The sequence below is a fragment of the Patiria miniata genome, unplaced genomic scaffold (assembly GCF_015706575.1).
Source record: "Patiria miniata isolate m_02_andy unplaced genomic scaffold, ASM1570657v1 HiC_scaffold_6, whole genome shotgun sequence".
In the NCBI taxonomy this organism is placed as follows: domain Eukaryota; kingdom Metazoa; phylum Echinodermata; class Asteroidea; order Valvatida; family Asterinidae; genus Patiria; species Patiria miniata.
Genome location: NW_024037073.1, coordinates 12,146,402 through 12,169,236, shown reverse-complemented (window position 1 = coordinate 12,169,236; position 22,835 = coordinate 12,146,402). Strand labels below are relative to the sequence as shown.

General features: G+C 40.8%; 2 protein-coding genes and 1 long non-coding RNA gene across 3 annotated transcripts; 1 reads left to right on the top strand and 2 right to left on the bottom strand.

Moving 5' to 3' along the window:
- Positions 1-6,460: 6,460 nt before the first annotated feature.
- On the top strand, positions 6,461-11,552 carry LOC119743253 (monocarboxylate transporter 2-like; the record flags this gene model as incomplete). Its single annotated transcript, XM_038219657.1, has 3 exons — positions 6,461-6,671; positions 7,304-7,447; positions 10,717-11,552. Coding segments are annotated over 3 exons (1,191 nt in total), but the record flags the coding sequence as incomplete, so codon positions are not given.
- Positions 11,553-11,981: 429 nt separating this feature from the next.
- On the bottom strand, positions 11,982-12,957 carry LOC119743252 (monocarboxylate transporter 12-like). Its single transcript, XM_038219656.1, has one exon. The coding sequence runs from the start codon at positions 12,888-12,890 to the stop codon at positions 11,982-11,984; it is 909 nt and encodes a 302-aa protein (XP_038075584.1). The 5' UTR covers positions 12,891-12,957.
- Positions 12,958-16,121: 3,164 nt separating this feature from the next.
- Positions 16,122-21,910, bottom strand: LOC119743198. The gene is made up of 3 exons (XR_005272994.1): positions 21,781-21,910; positions 16,910-16,982; positions 16,122-16,259 (listed from the first exon to the last, which is right to left on the bottom strand). It is a non-coding gene; the product is annotated as an uncharacterized LOC119743198 (long non-coding RNA).
- Between the last annotated feature and the right edge of the window lie 925 nt (positions 21,911-22,835).

The window sequence follows — 22,835 nt, the reverse complement described above, 5'->3', positions numbered from 1 at the left end:
AAAAACCCGTTTCATTTTGCCGACGCGCATGGCTACGGCGACGCGCGCGCATACCAGAAACCGGAGACTTTTTTTTGTTGGCCTTAAGTATCTTACTATTTCTTAGAAGTAACCATATCCCAATAATGGTATAGATATTTTTGATATAAACGAGGAATATGAAAACCAAGTCCCAAAACCCATACAATACGGCCTGAAAAAGGGCACATAATGCCTATTTAGCATATAATCATTGGTTTTGAAGAGCGCCCCCTATGTTGTAAGATGGTACCAGGTGAAGCTGAGGTGAAGGAGACTGAGGTTGCTTTTGCAATGGCTTGACGTACGACGGGAAACTTTGGTGAAGGGATGAGTTTGGAGGTTGTATTTGGCGAATGATGTTCCGGAAGGGTTGACAAGGTTGTTGGGTGAGTGAGACTTGTAGTCGGTGTTGATAACAAACCTTCATCTTTGGGTTGTCTTCTGGGGGTGGCCATAATTAATGAATAGAAACAATATGTTCTGATCTGAACACAATTATTCAAGTTGTACGAAATGACATTGAAATGCTGTGAAAAATAAATCAGTTGTACGGCAGATACCAAGCCAGAAAATACCAACAATGCAATACAATACATGGATTTCAACTGATTGGAAGAAAGGAGCAATTATAATAAACCTTCAATGAATACTTAATCCAAGATGAGTTTACAGAACAAATCAATCAAGTGATGAGCAGTGCAATCAGAAAATCAAATTATTTCTCAGCAGTTAATCAATAACTCACTGGGTAATACAGAATAATCAGCAACTTTTACAGCAATTCGACTCTACACCTTATCCCCGATAAACTTATGGAAAAATCGATCAAATTGTCAAGGTATGCTGCCTAAAAATAATCCAACAGAGCTTGAATAAGTTTCGTGTAAATTGTTTTGCTCTATAGGACCATATTTTTCACACAATTAACACTGAAATCAAATCAAATCCAACACTATACTCAGCTTGTGTGTGGTCAAACTAAACGAACCTGCTTTCAGACAAAAACACGACACAAGTTATATAACAGTACCTGTCAGGAATTTGGGCATTCAACTCTTACAAAATACAGCAATCGAAAGAACACTGATTGAACAGTAGCACTACAACGGATTATCTTGGAACAATTTGTACAACAATATAGTCAAGGAATGGAAGCAGTATGTACCATGGCCGTAAAACAAGTGAGTCTTTCAATCTTTATCAATGATTGACTTTTACTTACGGCGTCCGAGTTCCACTGTGCCAGCCTGTGGTCTGTCTTGTTTAGGAGGGATGATCGCAGTTCGGTGCAGTGAGAGTTGGCGTTTCGTTTTCCGATCCGTGTTTGGTTTTATTTCTCAATTCTTGCAAATTGTGAAAGTTGGAGAACCCGAAGATGTCCGAGATTTCCAAAAGTTTCTTGTGAAAAAAAATCATTGGGTGATGTGCTAGCCCTGGTGGACTCCCTTTCCTCCCTACGTTACGGAGGGTATGCAATGAAGACTTCGTCCAACCTGGGCTAGGTGATGTGCGAACCCTTGATGGACAGGCCGCTGGTTGAACAGCACGGGTAGTGAGTAGATGCCGACGGGACAGTGGGGTCCGTCCAGGCCGTTATGACCGAGTAGCACGGCCTACTCCATGGCGATCAGGTCTGACTTAGTACAGCACAAACACCGGGGATCAGGAACGATGTTCATCGGACAGCGTAGGGGAGTAACTGCAGGAGATCTAACAGGATCGGTAGTGGGACTTTAGCCCAGAGATGCTGGAGTCGCTCGATCCAGTCGATGAAAAACGGCAACAGGTAAACCTTCTGGCAGATCAGGTTTTCTGGACGTAGTACCCTCGTAGAAATAGAAGTATTCGCTGGTGTTTTTCTAAGAGCCGGATTTTCCACCATTTGTGACACTCTTGAAATTAGGGATCGGGAGCTCTTGAGTTGTGGTATATGCAGCAGCGAATTTATTCCGTATCTGTATATGTGAGGACAAGTTTTACATGAAGTGATGTTACTTCAGGTCTTCGGGAAATAACGAATGAGCTAGCGCCCGATATCAGACGTTGGGGGCGCTAGGTTAATTTGAATTACATGTAAATAAGGTTGTCTTTTCATAACCGTCACACAATGGATACTTATGCGAAAGCACACGTAGAAGGAGCTGGCAAATTAAAAAATATATAAAGAACACATGAGTTTTCCAGTTTTGAAACTAAAGATTGAATTGTATCTTAAAGGGTAGTGGGTGTGCTGACGGAGCTGTCAAGGTCAAATATCGTAAAAAAGTTGGGCACTTTGAGACTAAAGCATAAAACGTCGTACGTTGCTTCTTCATACAATGAATATATTGATCGGATATGAGAAAATGTTTCATATTTGCCCTCTGGTGACTTTTGAGAGGTCAATTAACTTTGTATACCCTGTTTATTAATATTTAAAGATGTATTATTCAAACCCTACTTTTCCAGAGCCCATATCTAATCTTAAAGGGAATGTACATCTTTGGCTTTTGCTGTAATTTTCAGAAAATGAACTATTTGAGGGGTTAGTATAATAGATCAAATATTGTTACACTGACATGTTTGAGCTTTTGTGTTAAAAAATGTAGATGAACAACAAAAAATGTTCAAGTAGTCTGGTTCCCTGACTCCACTAAAGATGAACTTGATCAATTTATAGTAAAATGTAAAGTAAGGGAACCAGTATAGCTGGTCTGCACCCGTTCATTAACATTTAACCAATAGGGAACAATATGGTAAATTTGGAGCAGTAGTTGAAAAATAGTTAGGTTTTTTCAACGGTGGTCGGCCGACCACCTCTGGAATTTTATACAAAAATTCCACTTTTCCTTGAAAATGACTTCACACCAGGTGCCATAATTTTACAGGATTTTTAGACTTTCAATTACCAACATCCTAGTAAGGTATTTCGTACTTTTTTGATAGTTTTGTTTTTCGATGTTTGCAAATGTTATGTATTCCCTTTAAGATATGAATTCTTACCAAAATGTGAACTTTCAAAGGTAAGGAAAGTTCATGGCTGGTGCAGTTATGGGCGTCGCCGGGATTGTTTTCTAGAGGGTGCAAAGCACATTCCTCCCCCCCCCCCAAAAAAAAAACCCACCAAATCCCTGTACTCTTGCAACGTATTTTCGGTTTATGGTGGACAGGGACATTCCCCCATTAAATTAACAGCAATGACTTCGCGCCTCTTTTTCTCTCCTTTCCCCCTTTACTCCTTTTTTCCCTCCTTTTTTCTCCTTTTTTTTGCTTTTCAAGAGGAGGGGGGGGGAAGCAAGCGACCCCCTTGCCCCTCCTCGCGACGCCCATGTGAGAGGTCAGCGGTCTTTGTCTAAAAATACAAACTTTTCATGTCCCAAGTCTAAATAATGAAACAGATATTAATTTTGACTATTGTTCTACTGGATCTCATGAATTCAGACTCAAAGACGATTTTGTTAATTAGAGCATCTGTTCCCCATGAGTCCCCCGTGTTCATGCCCGGCGACGCAGGCGCAACAGAACATACATTAATAAAATATAGGAGGCATGCCGGATAAACATTACAACAGTGCACCAGTGAGTTTGGTAAAAGGGTTTATACAAAATTATCGTGAACTAGAAATAATGTTTTATGGTTGGGTAAAGCGCTTTGGCTACTTTGATTCCGTGCAATGATCATAAATCAGAAGTTTTGCAGAATAAAAATAAGGTAAACAAAGTTAATTGACCTGTCGTAGGGCAACGGAGGACTGATATGCTCTACCCACATCGGAAATTATTTTAATGGACGCCTGAATATCTGTAGTACATTTGTGAAGTTTCAATTCAACCTGTTGAACTGTTTTGTTGTCATGGTCATTTAAAGTCGGCACTCTCATGCGCCCTCCGATGTATGTTATGAAGCATGTAATGTTTCAGTTAACATTTAAGCCTATACCTGTTTTGGTATTTGAAAATTTTGTGACGAAAGTATGCCCTATTTTCATAAACTTGGTGTCAAAATGACCGCAAGACATCAGAACAACTATATAAGAAACTTGGCAGAATGTAATAAATGCATTGCGACGATAGTAGCCAAATATACAGGGGGGTGCAGCCCCGCCCCCGCGCTATTCGTCACACTCTTCAGTCAATTAGTCTGACCAAAAGGAACTCTTAAGTCATATTTTCATGTTCCACAAGTGCCAAGGCATCAATACAATTTGTTTCATTTTCCCTATTTAAATTTTGTAGTACATTTGTACAGTTTTTATTTGATCGTTAGTCGGCACTGTCATGCACGCTTTCATGTGCATGTACTTTTAGTGGGAAAAGCTTACATTTAGGCCCACCTGTGTTGGAAAATTGACATTTTGGGAAGAAGTTATGCCCTATTTTCATAAACTTGGTGTCAAAATAAACGCAAGACATCAGAACAACTATCAAATAAACTTGGCAGTATTTAACAAATGACTTGCGACAGGAGCCAAACGTACATGGTGGGAGTTTGAGGCCCCGCCCCCTCTGCGGTTTTTCCGCCGCTCTTAAGGCAATTAGTCTGACCTAAAACCACTCTTAAGTTATATTTTTATATTCCATGAGTGTTAAGGCATTAATTCAAACTGGTTTCACTTTCTCCTCTACCGTTGCGTTGCAACGGTATCAGCAAAAAGGAACAGGAGGAGGGGGGGGTTGACGGTAAGCCACGCCCACCCACCGCGCTTTTCGGGCCGTTCTTCAGTTACTTAATCTGATCTAAAATCATTATTAAGTTATATTTCCATAATTTGCAAGTTCCAAGCTATCAAATGATGCTGGTTTCGTTTTTGTTCTCAAATTTTGATTAAATGTAAAATTTGCGTCAAGCGCTTCTCAAAATAAAATAGGCACCCCGAACGGCCGTTGGAACAAAAAAAGGGCACGACTTCTTTTCAGAAAGGGCACTTGTTCAGAAAAAAAGGGCACTTTAAAAAAGGGGTCACTCTTTACAATTTTTGTTTTGGGGGTGGGTAAGCACTGGTGAAAAAAAGGCATTTGAATGGAAAAGGACAGTCTTTACAAATATTTGTAAATACCACCCCCCGCCCCCACCCCCGCTGGCTTCGCCTATGACGGTGAAAGCTGCCCGGCTGTTGTTCAGATTATGCGTCACGTGCCAGTTGCTTTGCCTGAACAATGGCTTCTCCATAAATATTATTTCCATCGGATCGGGTGCACCAATAAATAATAGTCCGAAAATTCAACCACCAGCATGGAAAGGAGCATTGCTCAAATCGGATTTTAGCAAGGTGTGCACATTTAGAGGTGGAAAATGTGTGATAGCTTTGCCGGTTGAGCGGTGGCAGTTTTGTGGATGTTATCACTTTCAACAGCTCTCATTTGTTTTGTACACGTTTTCTAATCGAGGTCGTTCTCGATTTGGTTCCTGATGTCCTCAATTCATGTGTACGTGTGTGTCCTCGATTTACACGATAACACACACAAGGTCAACATGCATGGATAAATGAAGGAGAGTCAATATGTCATTTGCTCCATCCCCCCCCCCCCACAAAAAATGGTGGAAAAGATGTGGCATGTCACCTTCTGTAAATGGGATCGCCGCCCATGCATGTTCTTCTTCGTATACAGTCTTATATATGTGCAAATGTATACCATCTGTCGAAAGTCTGTGTCGCATGTGAAAGTCGATGATGGCTTGTATTCTCGCCAAAGTTTCAGAGACCTTAAACTGCTCTTCCAGTCCATGGATATAACCGGTTTTGCAAGACTTTTTAAGTTAATGTTTTATAAAATGCTCTTTTTGGCAAAAAAGGGGACGAATTACTTGATGTAGATGGTTGGTATATGCAACACGGACAAATAGACGATCTACATTTTTCATAATGTTTATTTTTTTTTCGCTTTCGGAAGCATGCATATGGCTATAACGTTTCAGTGAAGGACGAATTTCGTCCAGGGTAACGAGCTAAACTGTTATTAATAGTGCACCTAGTAAAATTTATTCCAATAACAAATTAATTGCAGTTCATCCTATTCTTTAAATTTTACCGACCACACGTCTGCATTAATATCCATACGATGATTTAATTACGTCGTTAATACAGGCAAAAAAGGAACCAGGAGAAAATATCGAAAAAAATCGAGAAGTATTCCCGGAAAATATTTCCAGATTATCTATTTGTTTTTATTATTTCCCCATTCATCTATTGATTTGTCGCTGATGGATGTGACTTTTGGTAGTTGGCCTACTCTTACCCGAAGATGCACATTCGTGGTGGACGTATTATCAAGGGTATAGGCAAATTTACAGGCCGCCTAATACCGAACTGAAATTCTTTGGATTCAGCCGCACATAATCAGCTTACGATATGCATTTTGGTTGATGAACACAAAACGGCGTATGCAAATTGTTTTCAAATTTCAATTCATATTAAAGCTTCTATAAATTGTTCACAACATATCGCGCCGTTTACGTGCTCCACTGTTCACCATGGGCAAGGCTCAAGTCGGTGGTTCGAACCGCCAGGGCTGGTGTGTGGTTTTCTGCTTGTTCGTGAGCTGGTTCCTTTGGGTAGGATTACTGAAAAGTCTCGGTGTGATGCTGCCTACATTGCAGGAACAGTTCACCGCCCAGACCTGGCTGATCGGCTGGATGATATCGATCATTAATGGCGTTATTAATGTCTCAGGTAATTATATTGAATTCGTGTTTCTTACACATTGAGTAATTACGTTTGCCCGTTTTTGGAGTACATCTCCCGATTTCAGTTGTTGAAAATATACATGTATTTAGTTCGCAACGTGGCCTTCAGTGAGTTCAGTGAGGTCAAAAAGCAGGAATTCTAGCAGACACATCAAACAAGTACCAAGTAGTACAACCCACGGCGGCCGGGTAACGTGTAAAGACGGTTATACGGCACCGTCCGTGCACCCAGGCCGTACACAGCGAATTTTGTTGGTCCCAAACGAATGACATCCGCATGAGGTGAATGCTATGGCGTTTTGGACTTCACTTCTCTCGAGAACATGAGAAAAAAAATGTGAACCTAGAAAAAAAAATGAATTCGAACGTAATGAAATTTTGACTTTATTTCCCTTAAAAAAATCCTCCAAAGCCTCACATTAGAAATGAAAAACAATTCAGATACAAAATAGTGACTCGAACTTACTACACCCGAGGATCTTTTTGTTGCAAAGGAAGTTGAACCTTGCTAGTACACTTGCATAGTTCCTAGATTTTTCTTTGTACTGACTTTAACGAATAACAAGCAGGGTTGTTAATACTTACATCGCTTTATTTTTAATTCCTTATGTAAACAAGGTCTCTTTGCTAGGCCACTGGAGGTCATGTTTGGTTCCCGCACTGTAGTGACGGTCGCTGGTTTCTTGGTTGGGGTATCCATGATCATCGCTTCTTTTTCAACCAGTGTTGAAATGCTGACACTGACGCTGGCACTGATAGCAGGTAAAGATGTCTGTGTTCCATTTGGAAGATTGTCTTGCAGGATAGTGACATTATTAGACGAGACCCCTCATTGTTTTCACATTGAATGGCTGCAATTTATTTAATGTGAAACACTCTTACTCTTAGTACAAGGAGCGATTCGACATTGATTCTGCATCAGTGGCGTATCCAGGGGGGGGGGGGGAGCAAGGTGTTATTTTTTTTTATCGTAAACGTTTCGACGGTTTTAAGACGTTGGGACGTCGATACAGTTAAGTCTTAATTTTGCCCCCTGTAGCATGAAAAGCTGGATACATCGCTGTTCTGCATTCCTTTTGCGTTAGGACTCTGCAGTTTTTACGGTTTTTGCATGTGATGTTATTCATGTTGTGCTTTTTTTTTCATTCTGCGCCACTTCAAGGACAGTAAGTTTAACATTACTAATACATTATAATTTAGGCAGGACGCGCAAAACCTGTTTACCACAGGTGTTTTCGCAGCTTGAAGGTTGAAAAACCTTCGTAACAGCAGTTGTATCGATTCATATCAATACAAATTAGTGAAGAGTGTTTTTTTACGAAAGCTAAAAGAACAGCGAGAAGTTAAAAAAAAACCCTCTTTGCGGCATCTTTCTCACCATTGTAGTTTCACATCCGAACGGAGACGTATACGTATACGTTTAGTTAAAGGGACATTACGTACTAAAATACGCCCAATTGGGCTACGAAACGCGTTTTAAACGAAATTATACTACATGGAAAGAGCATTTAAATGTAGGATATAAACGTCCACACAACCATCCTTTTAAAAACTTTGCGTTTGTTATGTTATTCTTGCGAGAACCATGCGAGAACGAGTTTTGGGGGTCATTATACTCAAACTCCAATAAAGTAGACAGACACCCAAGTTGTGTGTGTGTGTAGGCCTATGTGCCACAGCTCTAAATTTAATTTAAGAAAATACACCGGAATACCAAAACGTTTGGCAAACCGGAACATTAAGCGGTACTCCTGACCACCGTAAATCATCAATGAATAATGATATCTACAGGCTACATGTACATGTGTTCCGATAGTGATACCAATACAAGATTACCGGAATACCAAAAAAGGTAGGGCAAACCGGAATCATAGACGTTACACCCAAACTCACAAAGGACTCAATGATAACAAAAGCCACTACATGTATATGGATAGTGATCAATACCCAAGACCATTATCCACACAAACCATCAACAAAGAACGCAACAATGACTCATTGATAACAGTAACCACAATATAGATAGTGATACCCATGACCACTGTCCACACAACCCATCAAAAAGGAACGCAACAGTGTGAATGTTCTCTACTCAATAGGAATCGCTACAGTAAAAGCATAGACCATAAAGGTCAACAAATTAGTTATTCCAGAAAACTTTCTTAGAATAGTAAATTACAATTAATTGTTCCAACCGCTGGAATATGCGGCCGGTATAATCCGTGTGGGATGTCACGGGCTATTTGTTACACATTTATGTTTACAATAAAGATAAACTCCCAGGAATGGTAGGGAATGGGCCGTCCCGGCGCTATATTGTTACATTACAAAATTACATCTAGCACATGAAAATTTAAAGGCATATGTACCAGCGAAATGTCCCATCCTATTGAAGTTAGCTAATTCCATGTCCAAACAAGATTGGGTGTTCGACTTCTTATTTGGCACGAAAAAACGCCACACGCGAAAATCGCAACCCACAAAGAAGAAACGAACACACCAATTAAGGTACTTCCAAGTGTGTTCAAACACCCTGGCCCTTCGCCCTCATTGTGAGAAGCCATGCGGCTTGCCTCATATGCACCGCACTCTCCCACAACTCAGTCTGCGTATGTGCACCAAATACAGTCGAACCCTGATAAGATCACCGTCAATACAACACCTTGCCTATAACAAGGAAAATTTAAGGTGTCCAGTCTTTGTTTTCGATTACTGATAATCAATACAATGTACCTGTTACAACAAGGTAATGTATATATTCCCAAGGACATTGTTGTACATTCACCAATCGATCGCATGATCCTCAGAACAGCCTCCAACACATTTGCGGAGTGAAAAAAACCTCAAAGCAAACACACCCTTTCTGATTTCAAAATTGAAGGGTCAAAATCCAAGAGGGAAAAAACCCACAAATAAGTGCCGAGAAACAGCCCATCGGAATGCAAAAGTCCGGTTGGTTGTAAAAGAATTCGAACTCAGACTCGTTTAACTAACTTTAGTTGAGTATAAAAATTATACGAATACAAAAAGGTGGAGCAACAAATATGGTTTCTTGAAACTGGTACAACATTATGCTACAGGTGCGGTTACGTGATTGATGGCGAAAAGTTCAGCAAGACCCAATAACTGCGTACTTGCACCGAGTACTACATGTACCGCGATTAATGTTGGAAAATGCTCTCACAGGCAACGAACGTGCAGCCAATTAGGCCGCTCATGGTAAATTCAACATCAATAAACAAATACATTCCTTTCGAAAGTATTGATGTCCAATATCAAAATTAATAATATTTGGTATCCTCATAATGCAGAAACTACGACTGGACCACATGAGTTTATAGCTGAAGTATTCATATACATATACATTGTAATTTTGAATACTTGTTTTGAAGCCGCGACATTGGCCTAGCATTTTGGCGGCAACCCACTAACGATGATTGGCTGCCTACAATCCCAACGCTGATTGGCTGCCTAGAATCCCGACTGCTGCTATAAAAAGGCGAGATATTCATATAACGTCCGCAATCGTGAGATATAAGACGCCTAGCATGGAAATTTGCACACGGCACCAAACCAATGTTTTCCGTTGAGTATAATGGAATTTTATCATTCACTTGATAACATTTCCTATTTTGACTCTTAAAAATTACAGTGCATGGCATTCTGCGGACGTAGGACAAACAATATTGTTGTATGGTGCTGTGAGTATTATGTGAAACACACAACATGTAATGTCTGGTTGAATGTACACGGCTGGAAATACGTATGCGACAAAATTTCCGCAACGTTCGATGTAAACAACCGATTTTCGTCTTTTCTCGGGAACGGTAAGACAAGGTTATAGTTTCCTTTCAACCAGACCTTAAAATAGGATAAGTAAACTATCCAAAACATAAAATTTTTCGGGGATTTCAGGACGTTATACCCCTTTAAAATGAATCGTATTACACAGTGAAAGTGTGGCGCATAGCATATCGCCAGGTGGCGCAACTGTAGACCCATCATGACTCGCTCGTATTCTCGTCTTTCAGGACCTTCTTTGAGTGTCGTCAATATTCTGTCAAGGAGCTTGATGGGCCGTCATTTTACGACACACTATGCCACAGCAAATGGAATTGGAACATCGGGGGCCTCTGTTGGCTTGATCACCGTGGCGCCATTTACCCAGCTTCTGCTGAATACCTATGGCTGGAGAGGTACTTTCCTCATTCTGGGTGGATTTGGCCTGCATCTTGGGGTGTGTGGCGCCCTCTTGCAGTCACCACCGACTGATGAAACAAAGAAGAATGGTGAGTACCAGTCACTTGGCCCAGACATCGATGAAGCACCAGTGATTAACTCACCAAGTGCCGAGGAGACTGGCAATTCGAAGTTGTCATCCCGACTTATCACCTTTAAGGAAGCCATCTGCGCTCAGATGTCTCATTTTGGATTCTCAGTTTGTCTCCGGGTCCCATTTTGGATCACAACGGTCATATTCTGTTACAGCAGCTTCTGCGGTGTCCAGTGGTACATCTACTACATTTCCCAAGCCGAAGCCAAAGGTTTCTCACCGTACGACGCTGTGACATTCACCACGGCTGCAGGGGTCGGAAATTTACTTATCAAGATCCTGTCTGGCCCTATCGTGGACCGAGGTCTGCTGAAATTGCGACCAGCGATTGTGCTGACTATTATGCTGAGCTCCTCGGCTCTACTGATAACTCCCTTGGTAAATTCCTACTGGCTGATGATGGCCAATGCCTCCATCTTTTATGGCGCTTTTGGAGCAGTTGTCTCACTGAATGATCTGTACACCAGAGAGCTACTTGGTACTGATCTTTTGGCATGTGCTTTCGCGTGGATGGAGCTAGTAAAATACTTTTGATTTTATGACTTAGAAGTTATACACCATACTGGCGTGATTTTTAGCTTGCGGTATAGTTCAGCTCACTCTGGCCGTTTCTAATCGACTGCATTTTATAAAGCATCAGTTATGGTGTATAACTTCTAAGTCATAAAATCAAAAGTATTTAATGATTTCATTTTGATTGTCATGATAAGATATTATGCAGATATGTGTCTTACAACATCCTCAAACATAGAACGTCAAAAATGAATTGTATAATTGTTTCAAAATACTGGCGTGATTTTTAGTTTGTGGTGAAAGTCCAGCTCACTGTGGCCGTATCTAAATAATCGACCTCATTGTTTAAAGCATCAATTATAGTGTATAACCGCTAAGTCATAAAATCAAAAGTATGTAATAATTTCATTTTGATATTCGTGATAAGATTATTACATGCAGATACAATGTTTATATGTTATGTGTCTTACCTGGAAAGAATCCAAGACTGAAACATAACACGGCCGCCACTAGCTCCATCCACGCGAAAGCACATGCCAAAAGATCAGTACCAAGTAGCTCTCTGGTGTACAGATCATTCAGTGAGACAACTGCTCCAAAAGCGCCATAAAAGATGGAGGCATTGGCCATCATCAGCCAGTAGGAATTTACTAAGGGAGTTATCAGTAGAGCCGAGGAGCTCAGCATAATAGTCAGCACAATCGCTGGTCGCAATTTCAGCAGACCTCGGTCCACGATAGGGCCAGACAGGATCTTGATAAGTAAATTTCCGACCCCTGCAGCCGTGGTGAATGTCACAGCGTCGTACGGTGAGAAACCTTTGGCTTCGGCTTGGGAAATGTAGTAGATGTACCACTGGACACCGCAGAAGCTGCTGCAACAGAATATGACCGCTGTGATCCAAAATGGGACCCGGAGACAAACTGAGAATCCAAAACGAGACATCTGAGCGCAGATGGCGTCCTTAAAGGTGATAAGTCGGGATGACAACTTCGAATTGCCAGTCTCCTCGGCACTTGGTGAGTTAATCACTGGTGCTTCATCGATGTCTGGGCCAAGTGACTGGTACTCACCATTCTTCTTTGTTTCATCAGTCGGTGGTGACTGCAAGAGGGCGCCACACACCCCAAGATGCAGGCCAAATCCACCCAGAATGAGGAAAGTACCTCTCCAGCCATAGGTATTCAGCAGAAGCTGGGTAAATGGCGCCACGGTGATCAAGCCAACAGAGGCCCCCGATGTTCCAATTCCATTTGCTGTGGCATAGTGTGTCGTAAAATGACGGCCCATCAAGCTCCTTGACAGAATATTGACGACACTCAAAGAAGGTCCTGAAAGACGAGAATACGAGCGAGTCATGATGGGTCTACAGTTGCGCCACCTGGCGATATGCTATGCGCCACACTTTCACTGTGTAATACGATTCATTTTAAAGGGGTATAACGTCCTGAAATCCCCGAAAAATTTTATGTTTTGGATAGTTTACTTATCCTATTTTAAGGTCTGGTTGAAAGGAAACTATAACCTTGTCTTACCGTTCCCGAGAAAAGACGAAAATCGGTTGTTTACATCGAACGTTGCGGAAATTTTGTCGCATACGTATTTCCAGCCGTGTACATTCAACCAGACATTACATGTTGTGTGTTTCACATAATACTCACAGCACCATACAACAATATTGTTTGTCCTGCGTCCGCAGAATGCCATGCACTGTAATTTTTAAGAGTCAAAATAGGAAATGTTATCAAGTAAATGATAAAATTCCATTATACTCAACGGAAAACATTGGTTTGGTGCCGTGTGCAAATTTCCATGCTAGGCGTCTTATATCTCACGATTGCGGACGTTATATGAATATCTCGCCTTTTTTATAGCAGCAGTCGGGATTCTAGGCAGCCAATCAGCGTTGGGATTGTAGGCAGCCAATCATCGTTAGTGGGTTGCCGCCAAAATGCTAGGCCAATGTCGCGGCTTCAAAACAAGTATTCAAAATTACAAAGTATATGTATATGAATACTTCAGCTATAAACTCATGTGGTCCAGTCGTAGTTTCTGCATTATGAGGATACCAAATATTATTAATTTTGATATTGGACATCAATACTTTCGAAAGGAATGTATTTGTTTATTGATGTTGAATTTACCATGAGCGGCCTAATTGGCTGCACGTTCGTTGCCTGTGATAGCATTTTCCAACATTAATCGCGGTACATGTAGTACTCGTGCAAGTACGCAGTTATTGGGTCTTGCTGAACTTTTCGCCATCAATCACGTAACCGCACCTGTAGCATAATGTTGTACCAGTTTCAAGAAACCATATTTGTTGCTCCACCTTTTTGTATTCGTATAATTTTTATACTCAACTAAAGTTAGTTAAACGAGTCTGAGTTCGAATTCTTTTACAACCAACCGGACTTTTGCATTCCGATGGGCTGTTTCTCGGCACTTATTTGTGGGTTTTTTCCCTCTTGGATTTTGACCCTTCAATTTTGAAATCAGAAAGGGTGTGTTTGCTTTGAGGTTTTTTTCACTCCGCAAATGTGTTGGAGGCTGTTCTGAGGATCATGCGATCGATTGGTGAATGTACAACAATGTCCTTGGGAATATATACATTACCTTGTTGTAACAGGTACATTGTATTAATTATCAGTAATCGAAAACAAAGACTGGACACCTTAAATTTTCCTTGTTATAGGCAAGGTGTTGTATTGACGGTGATCTTATCAGGGTTCGACTGTATTTGGTGCACATACGCAGACTGAGTTGTGGGAGAGTGCGGTGCATATGAGGCAAGCCGCATGGCTTCTCACAATGAGGGCGAAGGGCCAGGGTGTTTGAACACACTTGGAAGTACCTTAATTGGTGTGTTCGTTTCTTCTTTGTGGGTTGCGATTTTCGCATGTGGCGTTTTTTCGTGCCAAATAAGAAGTCGAACACCCAATCTTGTTTGGATATGGAATTAGCTAACTTCAATAGGATGGGACATTTCGCTAGTACATATGCCTTTAAATTTTCATGTGCTAGATGTAATTTTGTAATGTAACAATATAGCGCCGGGACGGCCCATTCCCTACCATACCTGGGAGTTTATCTTTATTGTAAACATAAATGTGTAACAAATAGCCCGTGACATCCCACACGGATTATACCGGCCGCATATTCCAGCGGTTGGAACAATTAATTGTAATTTACTATTCTAAGAAAGTTTTCTGGAATAACTAATTTGTTGACCTTTATGGTCTATGCTTTTACTGTAGCGATTCCTATTGAGTAGAGAACATTCACACTGTTGCGTTCCTTTTTGATGGGTTGTGTGGACAGTGGTCATGGGTATCACTATCTATATTGTGGTTACTGTTATCAATGAGTCATTGTTGCGTTCTTTGTTGATGGTTTGTGTGGATAATGGTCTTGGGTATTGATCACTATCCATATACATGTAGTGGCTTTTGTTATCATTGAGTCCTTTGTGAGTTTGGGTGTAACGTCTATGATTCCGGTTTGCCCTACCTTTTTTGGTATTCCGGTAATCTTGTATTGGTATCACTATCGGAACACATGCACATGTAGCCTGTAGATATCATTATTCATTGATGATTTACGGTGGTCAGGAGTACCGCTTAATGTTCCGGTTTGCCAAACGTTTTGGTATTCCGGTGTATTTTCTTAAATTAAATTTAGAGCTGTGGCACATAGGCCTACACACACACACAACTTGGGTGTCTGTCTACTTTATTGGAGTTTGAGTATAATGACCCCCAAAACTCGTTCTCGCATGGTTCTCGCAAGAATAACATAAACGCAAAGTTTTTAAAAGGATGGTTGTGTGGACGTTTATATCCTACATTTAAATGCTCTTTCCATGTAGTATAATTTCGTTTAAAACGCGTTTCGTAGCCCAATTGGGCGTATTTTAGTACGTAATGTCCCTTTAACTAAACGTATACGTATACGTTTCCGTTCGGATGTGAAACTACAATGGTGAGAAAGATGCCGCAAAGAGGTTTTTTTTTAACTTCTCGCTGTTCTTTTAGCTTTCGTAAAAAACACTCTTCACTAATTTGTATTGATATGAATCGATACAACTGCTGTTACGAAGGTTTTTCAACCTTCAAGCTGCGAAAACACCTGTGGTAAACAGGTTTTGCGCGTCCTGCCTAAATTATAATGTATTAGTAATGTTAAACTTACTGTCCTTGAAGTGGCGCAGAATGAAAAAAAAATGCACAACATGAATAACATCACATGCAAAAACCGTAAAAACTGCAGAGTCCTAACGCAAAAGGAATGCAGAACAGCGATGTATCCAGCTTTTCATGCTACAGGGGGCAAAATTAAGACTTAACTGTATCGACGTCCGAACGTCTTAAAACCGTCGAAACGTTTACGATAAAAAAAAATAACACCTTGCTCCCCCCCCCCCCTGGATACGCCACTGATGCAGAATCAATGTCGAATCGCTCCTTGTACTAAGAGTAAGAGTGTTTCACATTAAATAAATTGCAGCCATTCAATGTGAAAACAATGAGGGGTCTCGTCTAATCCTGCAAGACAATCTTCCAAATGGAACACAGACATCTTTACCTGCTAACAGTGCCAGCGTCAGTGTCAGCATTTCAACACTGGTGGAAAAAGAAGCGATGATCATGGATACCCCAACCAAGAAACCAGCGACCGTCACTACAGTGCGGGAACCAAACATGACCTCCAGTGGCCTAGCAAAGAGACCTTGTTTACATAAGGAATTAAAAATAAAGCGATGTAAGTATTAACAACCCTGCTTGTTATTCGTTAAAGTCAGTACAAAGAAAAATCTAGGAACTATGCAAGTGTACTAGCAAGGTTCAACTTCCTTTGCAACAAAAAGATCCTCGGGTGTAGTAAGTTCGAGTCACTGTTTTGTATCTGAATTGTTTTTCTTTTCTAATGTGAGGCTTTGGAGGATTTTTTTTAAGGGAAATAAAGTCAAAATTTCATTACGTTGGAATTCATTTTTTTTTCTAGGTTCACATTTTTTTTCTCATGTTCTCGAGAGAAGTGAAGTCCAAAACGCCATAGCGTTCACCTCATGCGGATGTCATTCGTTTGGGACCAACACAATTCGCGGTGAACGGCCTGGGTGCACGGACGGTGCCGTTTAACCGTCTTTACACGTTACCCGGCCGCCGTGGGTTGTACTACTTGGTACTTGTTGAATTTGTATAAACGTTTGATGTGTCTGCTAGAATTCCTGCTTTTTGACCTCACTGAACTCACTGAAGGCCACGTTGCGAACTAAATACATGTATATTTTCAACAACTGAAATCGGGAGATGTACTCCAAAAACGGGCAAACGTAATTACTCAATGTGTAAGAAACACGAATTCAATATAATTACCTGAGACATTAATAACGCCATTAATGATCGATATCATCCAGCCGATCAGCCAGGTCTGGGCGGTGAACTGTTCCTGCAATATATAGGCAGCATCACACCGAGACTTTTCAGTAATCCTACCCAAAGCAACCAGCTCACGAACAAGCAGAAAACCACACACCAGCCCTGGCGGTTCGAACCACCGACTTGAGCCTTGCCCATGGTGAACAGTGGAGCACGTAAACGGCGCGATATGTTGTGAACAATTTATAGAAGCTTTAATATGAATTGAAATTTGAAAACAATTTGCATACGCCGTTTTGTGTTCATCAACCAAAATGCATATCGTAAGCTGATTATGTGCGGCTGAATCCAAAGAATTTCAGTTCGGTATTAGGCGGCCTGTAAATTTGCCTACACCCTTGATAATACGTCCACCACGAATGTGCATCTTCGGGTAAGAGTAGGCCAACTACCAAAAGTCACATCCATCAGCGACAAATCAATAGATGAATGGGGAAATAATAAAAACAAATAGATAATCTGGAAATATTTTCCGGGAATACTTCTCGATTTTTTTCGATATTTTCTCCTGGTTCCTTTTTTGCCTGTATTAACGACGTAATTAAATCATCGTATGGATATTAATGCAGACGTGTGGTCGGTAAAATTTAAAGAATAGGATGAACTGCAATTAATTTGTTATTGGAATAAATTTTACTAGGTGCACTATTAATAACAGTTTAGCTCGTTACCCTGGACGAAATTCGTCCTTCACTGAAACGTTATAGCCATATGCATGCTTCCGAAAGCGAAAAAAAAATAAACCTTATGAAAAATGTAGATCGTCTATTTGTCCGTGTTGCATATACCAACCATCTACATCAAGTAATTCGTCCCCTTTTTTGCCAAAAAGAGCATTTTATAAAACATTAACTTAAAAAGTCTTGCAAAACCGGTTATATCCATGGACTGGAAGAGCAGTTTAAGGTCTCTGAAGCTTTGGCGAGAATACAAGCCATCATCGACTTTCACATGCGACACAGACTTTCGACAGATGGTATACATTTGCACATATATAAGACTGTATACGAAGAAGAACATGCATGGGCGGCGATCCCATTTACAGAAGGTGACATGCCACATCTTTTCCACCATTTTTTGTGGGGGGGGGGATGGAGCAAATGACATATTGACTCTCCTTCATTTATCCATGCATGTTGACCTTGTGTGTGTTATCGTGTAAATCGAGGACACACACGTACACATGAATTGAGGACATCAGGAACCAAATCGAGAACGACCTCGATTAGAAAACGTGTACAAAACAAATGAGAGCTGTTGAAAGTGATAACATCCACAAAACTGCCACCGCTCAACCGGCAAAGCTATCACACATTTTCCACCTCTAAATGTGCACACCTTGCTAAAATCCGATTTGAGCAATGCTCCTTTCCATGCTGGTGGTTGAATTTTCGGACTATTATTTATTGGTGCACCCGATCCGATGGCAATAAAATTTACGGAGAAGCCATTGTTCAGGCAAAGCAACTGGCACGTGACGCATAATCTGAACAACAGCCGGGCAGCTTTCACCGTCATAGGCGAAGCCAGCGGGGGTGGGGGCGGGGGGTGGTATTTACAAATATTTGTAAAGACTGTCCTTTTCCATTCAAATGCCTTTTTTTCACCAGTGCTTACCCACCCCCAAAACAAAAATTGTAAAGAGTGACCGCTTTTTTTTAAAGTGCCCTTTTTTCTGAACAAGTGCCCTTTTTAAAAAGAAGTCGTGCCCTTTTTTTGTTCCAACGGCCGTTCGGGGTGCCTATTTTATTTTGAGAAGCGTTTGACGCAAATTTTACATTTAATCAAAATTTGAGAACAAAAACGAAACCAGCATCATTTGATAGCTTGGAACTTGCAAATTATGGAAATATAACTTAATAATGATTTTAGATCAGATTAAGTAACTGAAGAACGGCCCGAAAAGCGCGGTGGGTGGGCGTGGCTTACCGTCAACCCCCCCCCCCCTCCTCCTGTTCCTTTTTGCTGATACCGTTGCAACGCAACGGTAGAGGAGAAAGTGAAACCAGTTTGAATTAATGCCTTAACACTCATGGAATATAAAAATATAACTTAAGAGTGGTTTAGGTCAGACTAATTGCCTTAAGAGCGGCGGAAAAACCGCAGAGGGGGCGGGGCCTCAAACTCCCACCATGTACGTTTGGCTCCTGTCGCAAGTCATTTGTTAAATACTGCCAAGTTTATTTGATAGTTGTTCTGATGTCTTGCGTTTATTTTGACACCAAGTTTATGAAAATAAGGGCATAACTTCTTCCCAAAATGTCAATTTTCCAACACAGGTGGGCCTAAATGTAAGCTTTTCCCACTAAAAGTACATGCACATGAAAGCGTGCATGACAGTGCCGACTAACGATCAAATAAAAACTGTACAAATGTACTACAAAATTTAAATAGGGAAAATGAAACCAATTGTATTGATGCCTTGGCACTTGTGGAACATGAAAATATGACTTAAGAGTTCCTTGTGGTCAGACTAATTGACTGAAGAGTGTGACGAATAGCGCGGGGGGCGGGGCTGCACCCCCCCTGTATATTTGGCTACTATCGTCGCAATGCATTTATTACATTCTGCCAAGTTTCTTATATAGTTGTTCTGATGTCTTGCGGTCATTTTGACGCCAAGTTTATGAAAATAGGGCATACTTTCGTCACAAAATTTTCAAATACAGGTATAGGCTTAAATGTTAACTTAAACATTACATGCTTCATAACATACATCGGAGGGCGCATGAGAGTGCCGACTTTAAATGACCATGACAACAAAATCATTCAACAGGTTGAATTGAAACTTCACAAATGTACTACAGATATTCAGGCGTCCATTAAAATAATTTCCGATGTGGGGAGAGCATATCAGTCCTCCGTTGCCCTACGACAGGTCAATTAACTTTGTTTACCTTATTTTTATTCTGCAAAACTTCTGATTTATGATCATTGCACGGAATCAAAGTAGCCAAAGCGCTTTACCCAACCATAAAACATTATTTCTAGTTCACGATAATTTTGTATAAACCCTTTTACCAAACTCACTGGTGCACTGTTGTAATGTTTATCCGGCATGCCTCCTATATTTTATTAATGTATGTTCTGTTGCGCCTGCGTCGCCGGGCATGAACACGGGGGACTCATGGGGAACAGATGCTCTAAATAACAAAATCGTCTTTGAGTCTGAATTCATGAGATCCAGTAGAACAATAGTCAAAATTAATATCTGTTTCATTATTTAGACTTGGGACATGAAAAGTTTGTATTTTTAGACAAAGACCGCTGACCTCTCACATGGGCGTCGCGAGGAGGGGCAAGGGGGTCGCTTGCTTCCCCCCCCCCCTCTTGAAAAGCAAAAAAAAAGGAGAAAAAAGGAGGGAAAAAAGGAGTAAAGGGGGAAAGGAGAGAAAAGGAGGCGCGAAGTCATTGCTGTTAATTTAATGGGGGAATGTCCCTGTCCACCCTCGAAATATGATAAACCGAATATACGTTGCAAGAGTACAGGGATTTGGTGGGGGTTTGGGGGGGGGGGAGGAATGTGCTTTGCACCCTCTAGAAAACAATCCCGGCGACGCCCATAACTGCACCAGCCATGAACTTTCCTTACCTTTGAAAGTTCACATTTTTGTAAGAATTCATATCTTAAAGGGAATACATAACATTTGCAAACATCGAAAAACAAAACTACCAATTTTTTACGAAATACCTTACTAGGATGTTGGTAATTGAAAGTCTAAAAATCCTGTAAAATTATGGCACCTGGTGTGAAGTCATTTTCAAGGAAAAGTGGAATTTTTGTATAAAATTCCAGAGGTGGTCGGCCGACCACCGTTGAAAAAACCTAACTATTTTTCAACTACTACTCCAAATTTACCATTTTGTTCCCTATTGGTTAAATCTTAATGAACGGGTGCAGACCAGCTATACTGGTTCCCTTACTTTACATTTTACTATAAATTGATCAAGTTCATCTTTAGTGGAGTCAGGGAACCAGACTACTTGAACATTTTTTGTTGTTCATCTACATTTTTTAACACAAAAGCTCAAACATGTCAGTGTAACAATATTTGATCTATTATACTAACCCCTCAAATAGTTCATTTTCTGAAAATTACAGCAAAAGCCAAAGATGTACATTCCCTTTCAGATTAGATATGGGCTCTGGAAAAGTAGGGTTTGAATAATACATCTTTAAATATTAATAAACAGGGTATACAAAGTTAATTGACCTCTCAAAAGTCACCAGAGGGCAAATATGAAACATTTTCTCATATCCGATCAATATATTCATTGTATGAAGAAGCAACGTACGACGTTTCATGCTTTAGTCTCAAAGTGCCCAACTTTTTTACGATATTTGACCTTGACAGCTCCGTCAGCACACCCACTACCCTTTAAGATACAATTCAATCTTTAGTTTCAAAACTGGAAAACTCATGTGTTCTTTATATATTTTTTAATTTGCCAGCTCCTTCTACGTGTGCTTTCGCATAACTATCCATTGTGTGACGGTTATGAAAAGACAACCTTATTTACATGTAATTCAAATTAACCTAGCGCCCCCAACGTCTGATATCGGGCGCTAGCTCATTCGTTATTTCCCGAAGACCTGAAGTAACATCACTTCATGTAAATCTTGTCCTCACATATACAGATACGGAATAAATTCGCTGCTGCATATAACACAACTCAAGAGCTCCCGATTCCTAATTTCAAGAGTGTCACAAATGGTGGAAAATCCGGCTCTTAGAAAAACACCAGCGAATACTTCTATTACTACCGGGGTACTACGTCCAGAAAACCTGATCTGCCAGAAGGTTTACCTGTTGCCGTTTTTCATCGACTGGATCGAGCGACTCCAGTATCTCTGGGCTAAAGTCCCACTACCGATCCTGTTAGATCTCCTGCAGTTACTCCCCTACGCTGTCCGATGAACATCGTTCCTGATCCCCGGTGTTTGTGCTGTACCGAGTCAGACCTGATCGCCATGGAGTAGGCCGTGCTACTCGGTCATAACGGCCTGGACGGACCCCACTGTCCCGTCGGCATCTACTCACTACCCGTGCTGTTCAACCAGCGGCCTGTCCATCAAGGGTTCGCACATCACCCAATGATTTTTTCCACAAGAAACTTTTCGAAATCTCGGACATCGTCGGGTTCTCCAACTTTCACAATTTGCAAGAATTGAGAAATAAAACCAAACACGGATCGGAAAACGAAACGCCAACTCTCACTGCACCGAACTGCGATCATCCCTCCTAAACAAGACAGACCACAGGCTGGCACAGTGGAACTCGGACGCCGTAAGTGAAAGTCAATCATTGATAAAGATTGAAAGACTCACTTGTTTTACGGCCATGGTACATACTGCTTCCATTCCTTGACTATTGTTGTACAAATTGTTCCAAGATAATCCGTTGTAGTGCTACTGTTCAATCAGTGTTCTTTCGATTATTTTGTAAGAGTTGAATGCCCAAATTCCTGACAGGTACTGTTATATAACTTGTGTCGTGTTTTTGTCTGAAAGCAGGTTCGTTTAGTTTGACCACACACAAGCTGAGTATAGTGTTGGATTTGATTTGATTTCAGTGGTAATTGTGTGAAAAATATGGTCCTGTAGAGCAAAACAATTTACACGAAACTTATTCAAGCTCTGTTGGATTATTTTTAGGCAGCATACCTTGACAATTTGATCGATTTTTCCATAAGTTTATCGGTGATAAGGTGTAGAGTCGAATTGCTGTAAAAGTTGCTGATTATTCTGTATTACCCAGTGAGTTATTGATTAACTGCTGAGAAATAATTTGATTTTCTGATTGCACTGCTCATCACTTGATTGATTTGTTCTGTAAACTCATCTTGGATTTAGTATTCATTG

Coding starts and splice junctions, on each gene's coding strand:
- LOC119743252 (XM_038219656.1), bottom strand. CDS start 12,890: ATGACTCGCTCGTATTCTCGTCTTTCAGGACCTTCTTTGAGTGTCGTC.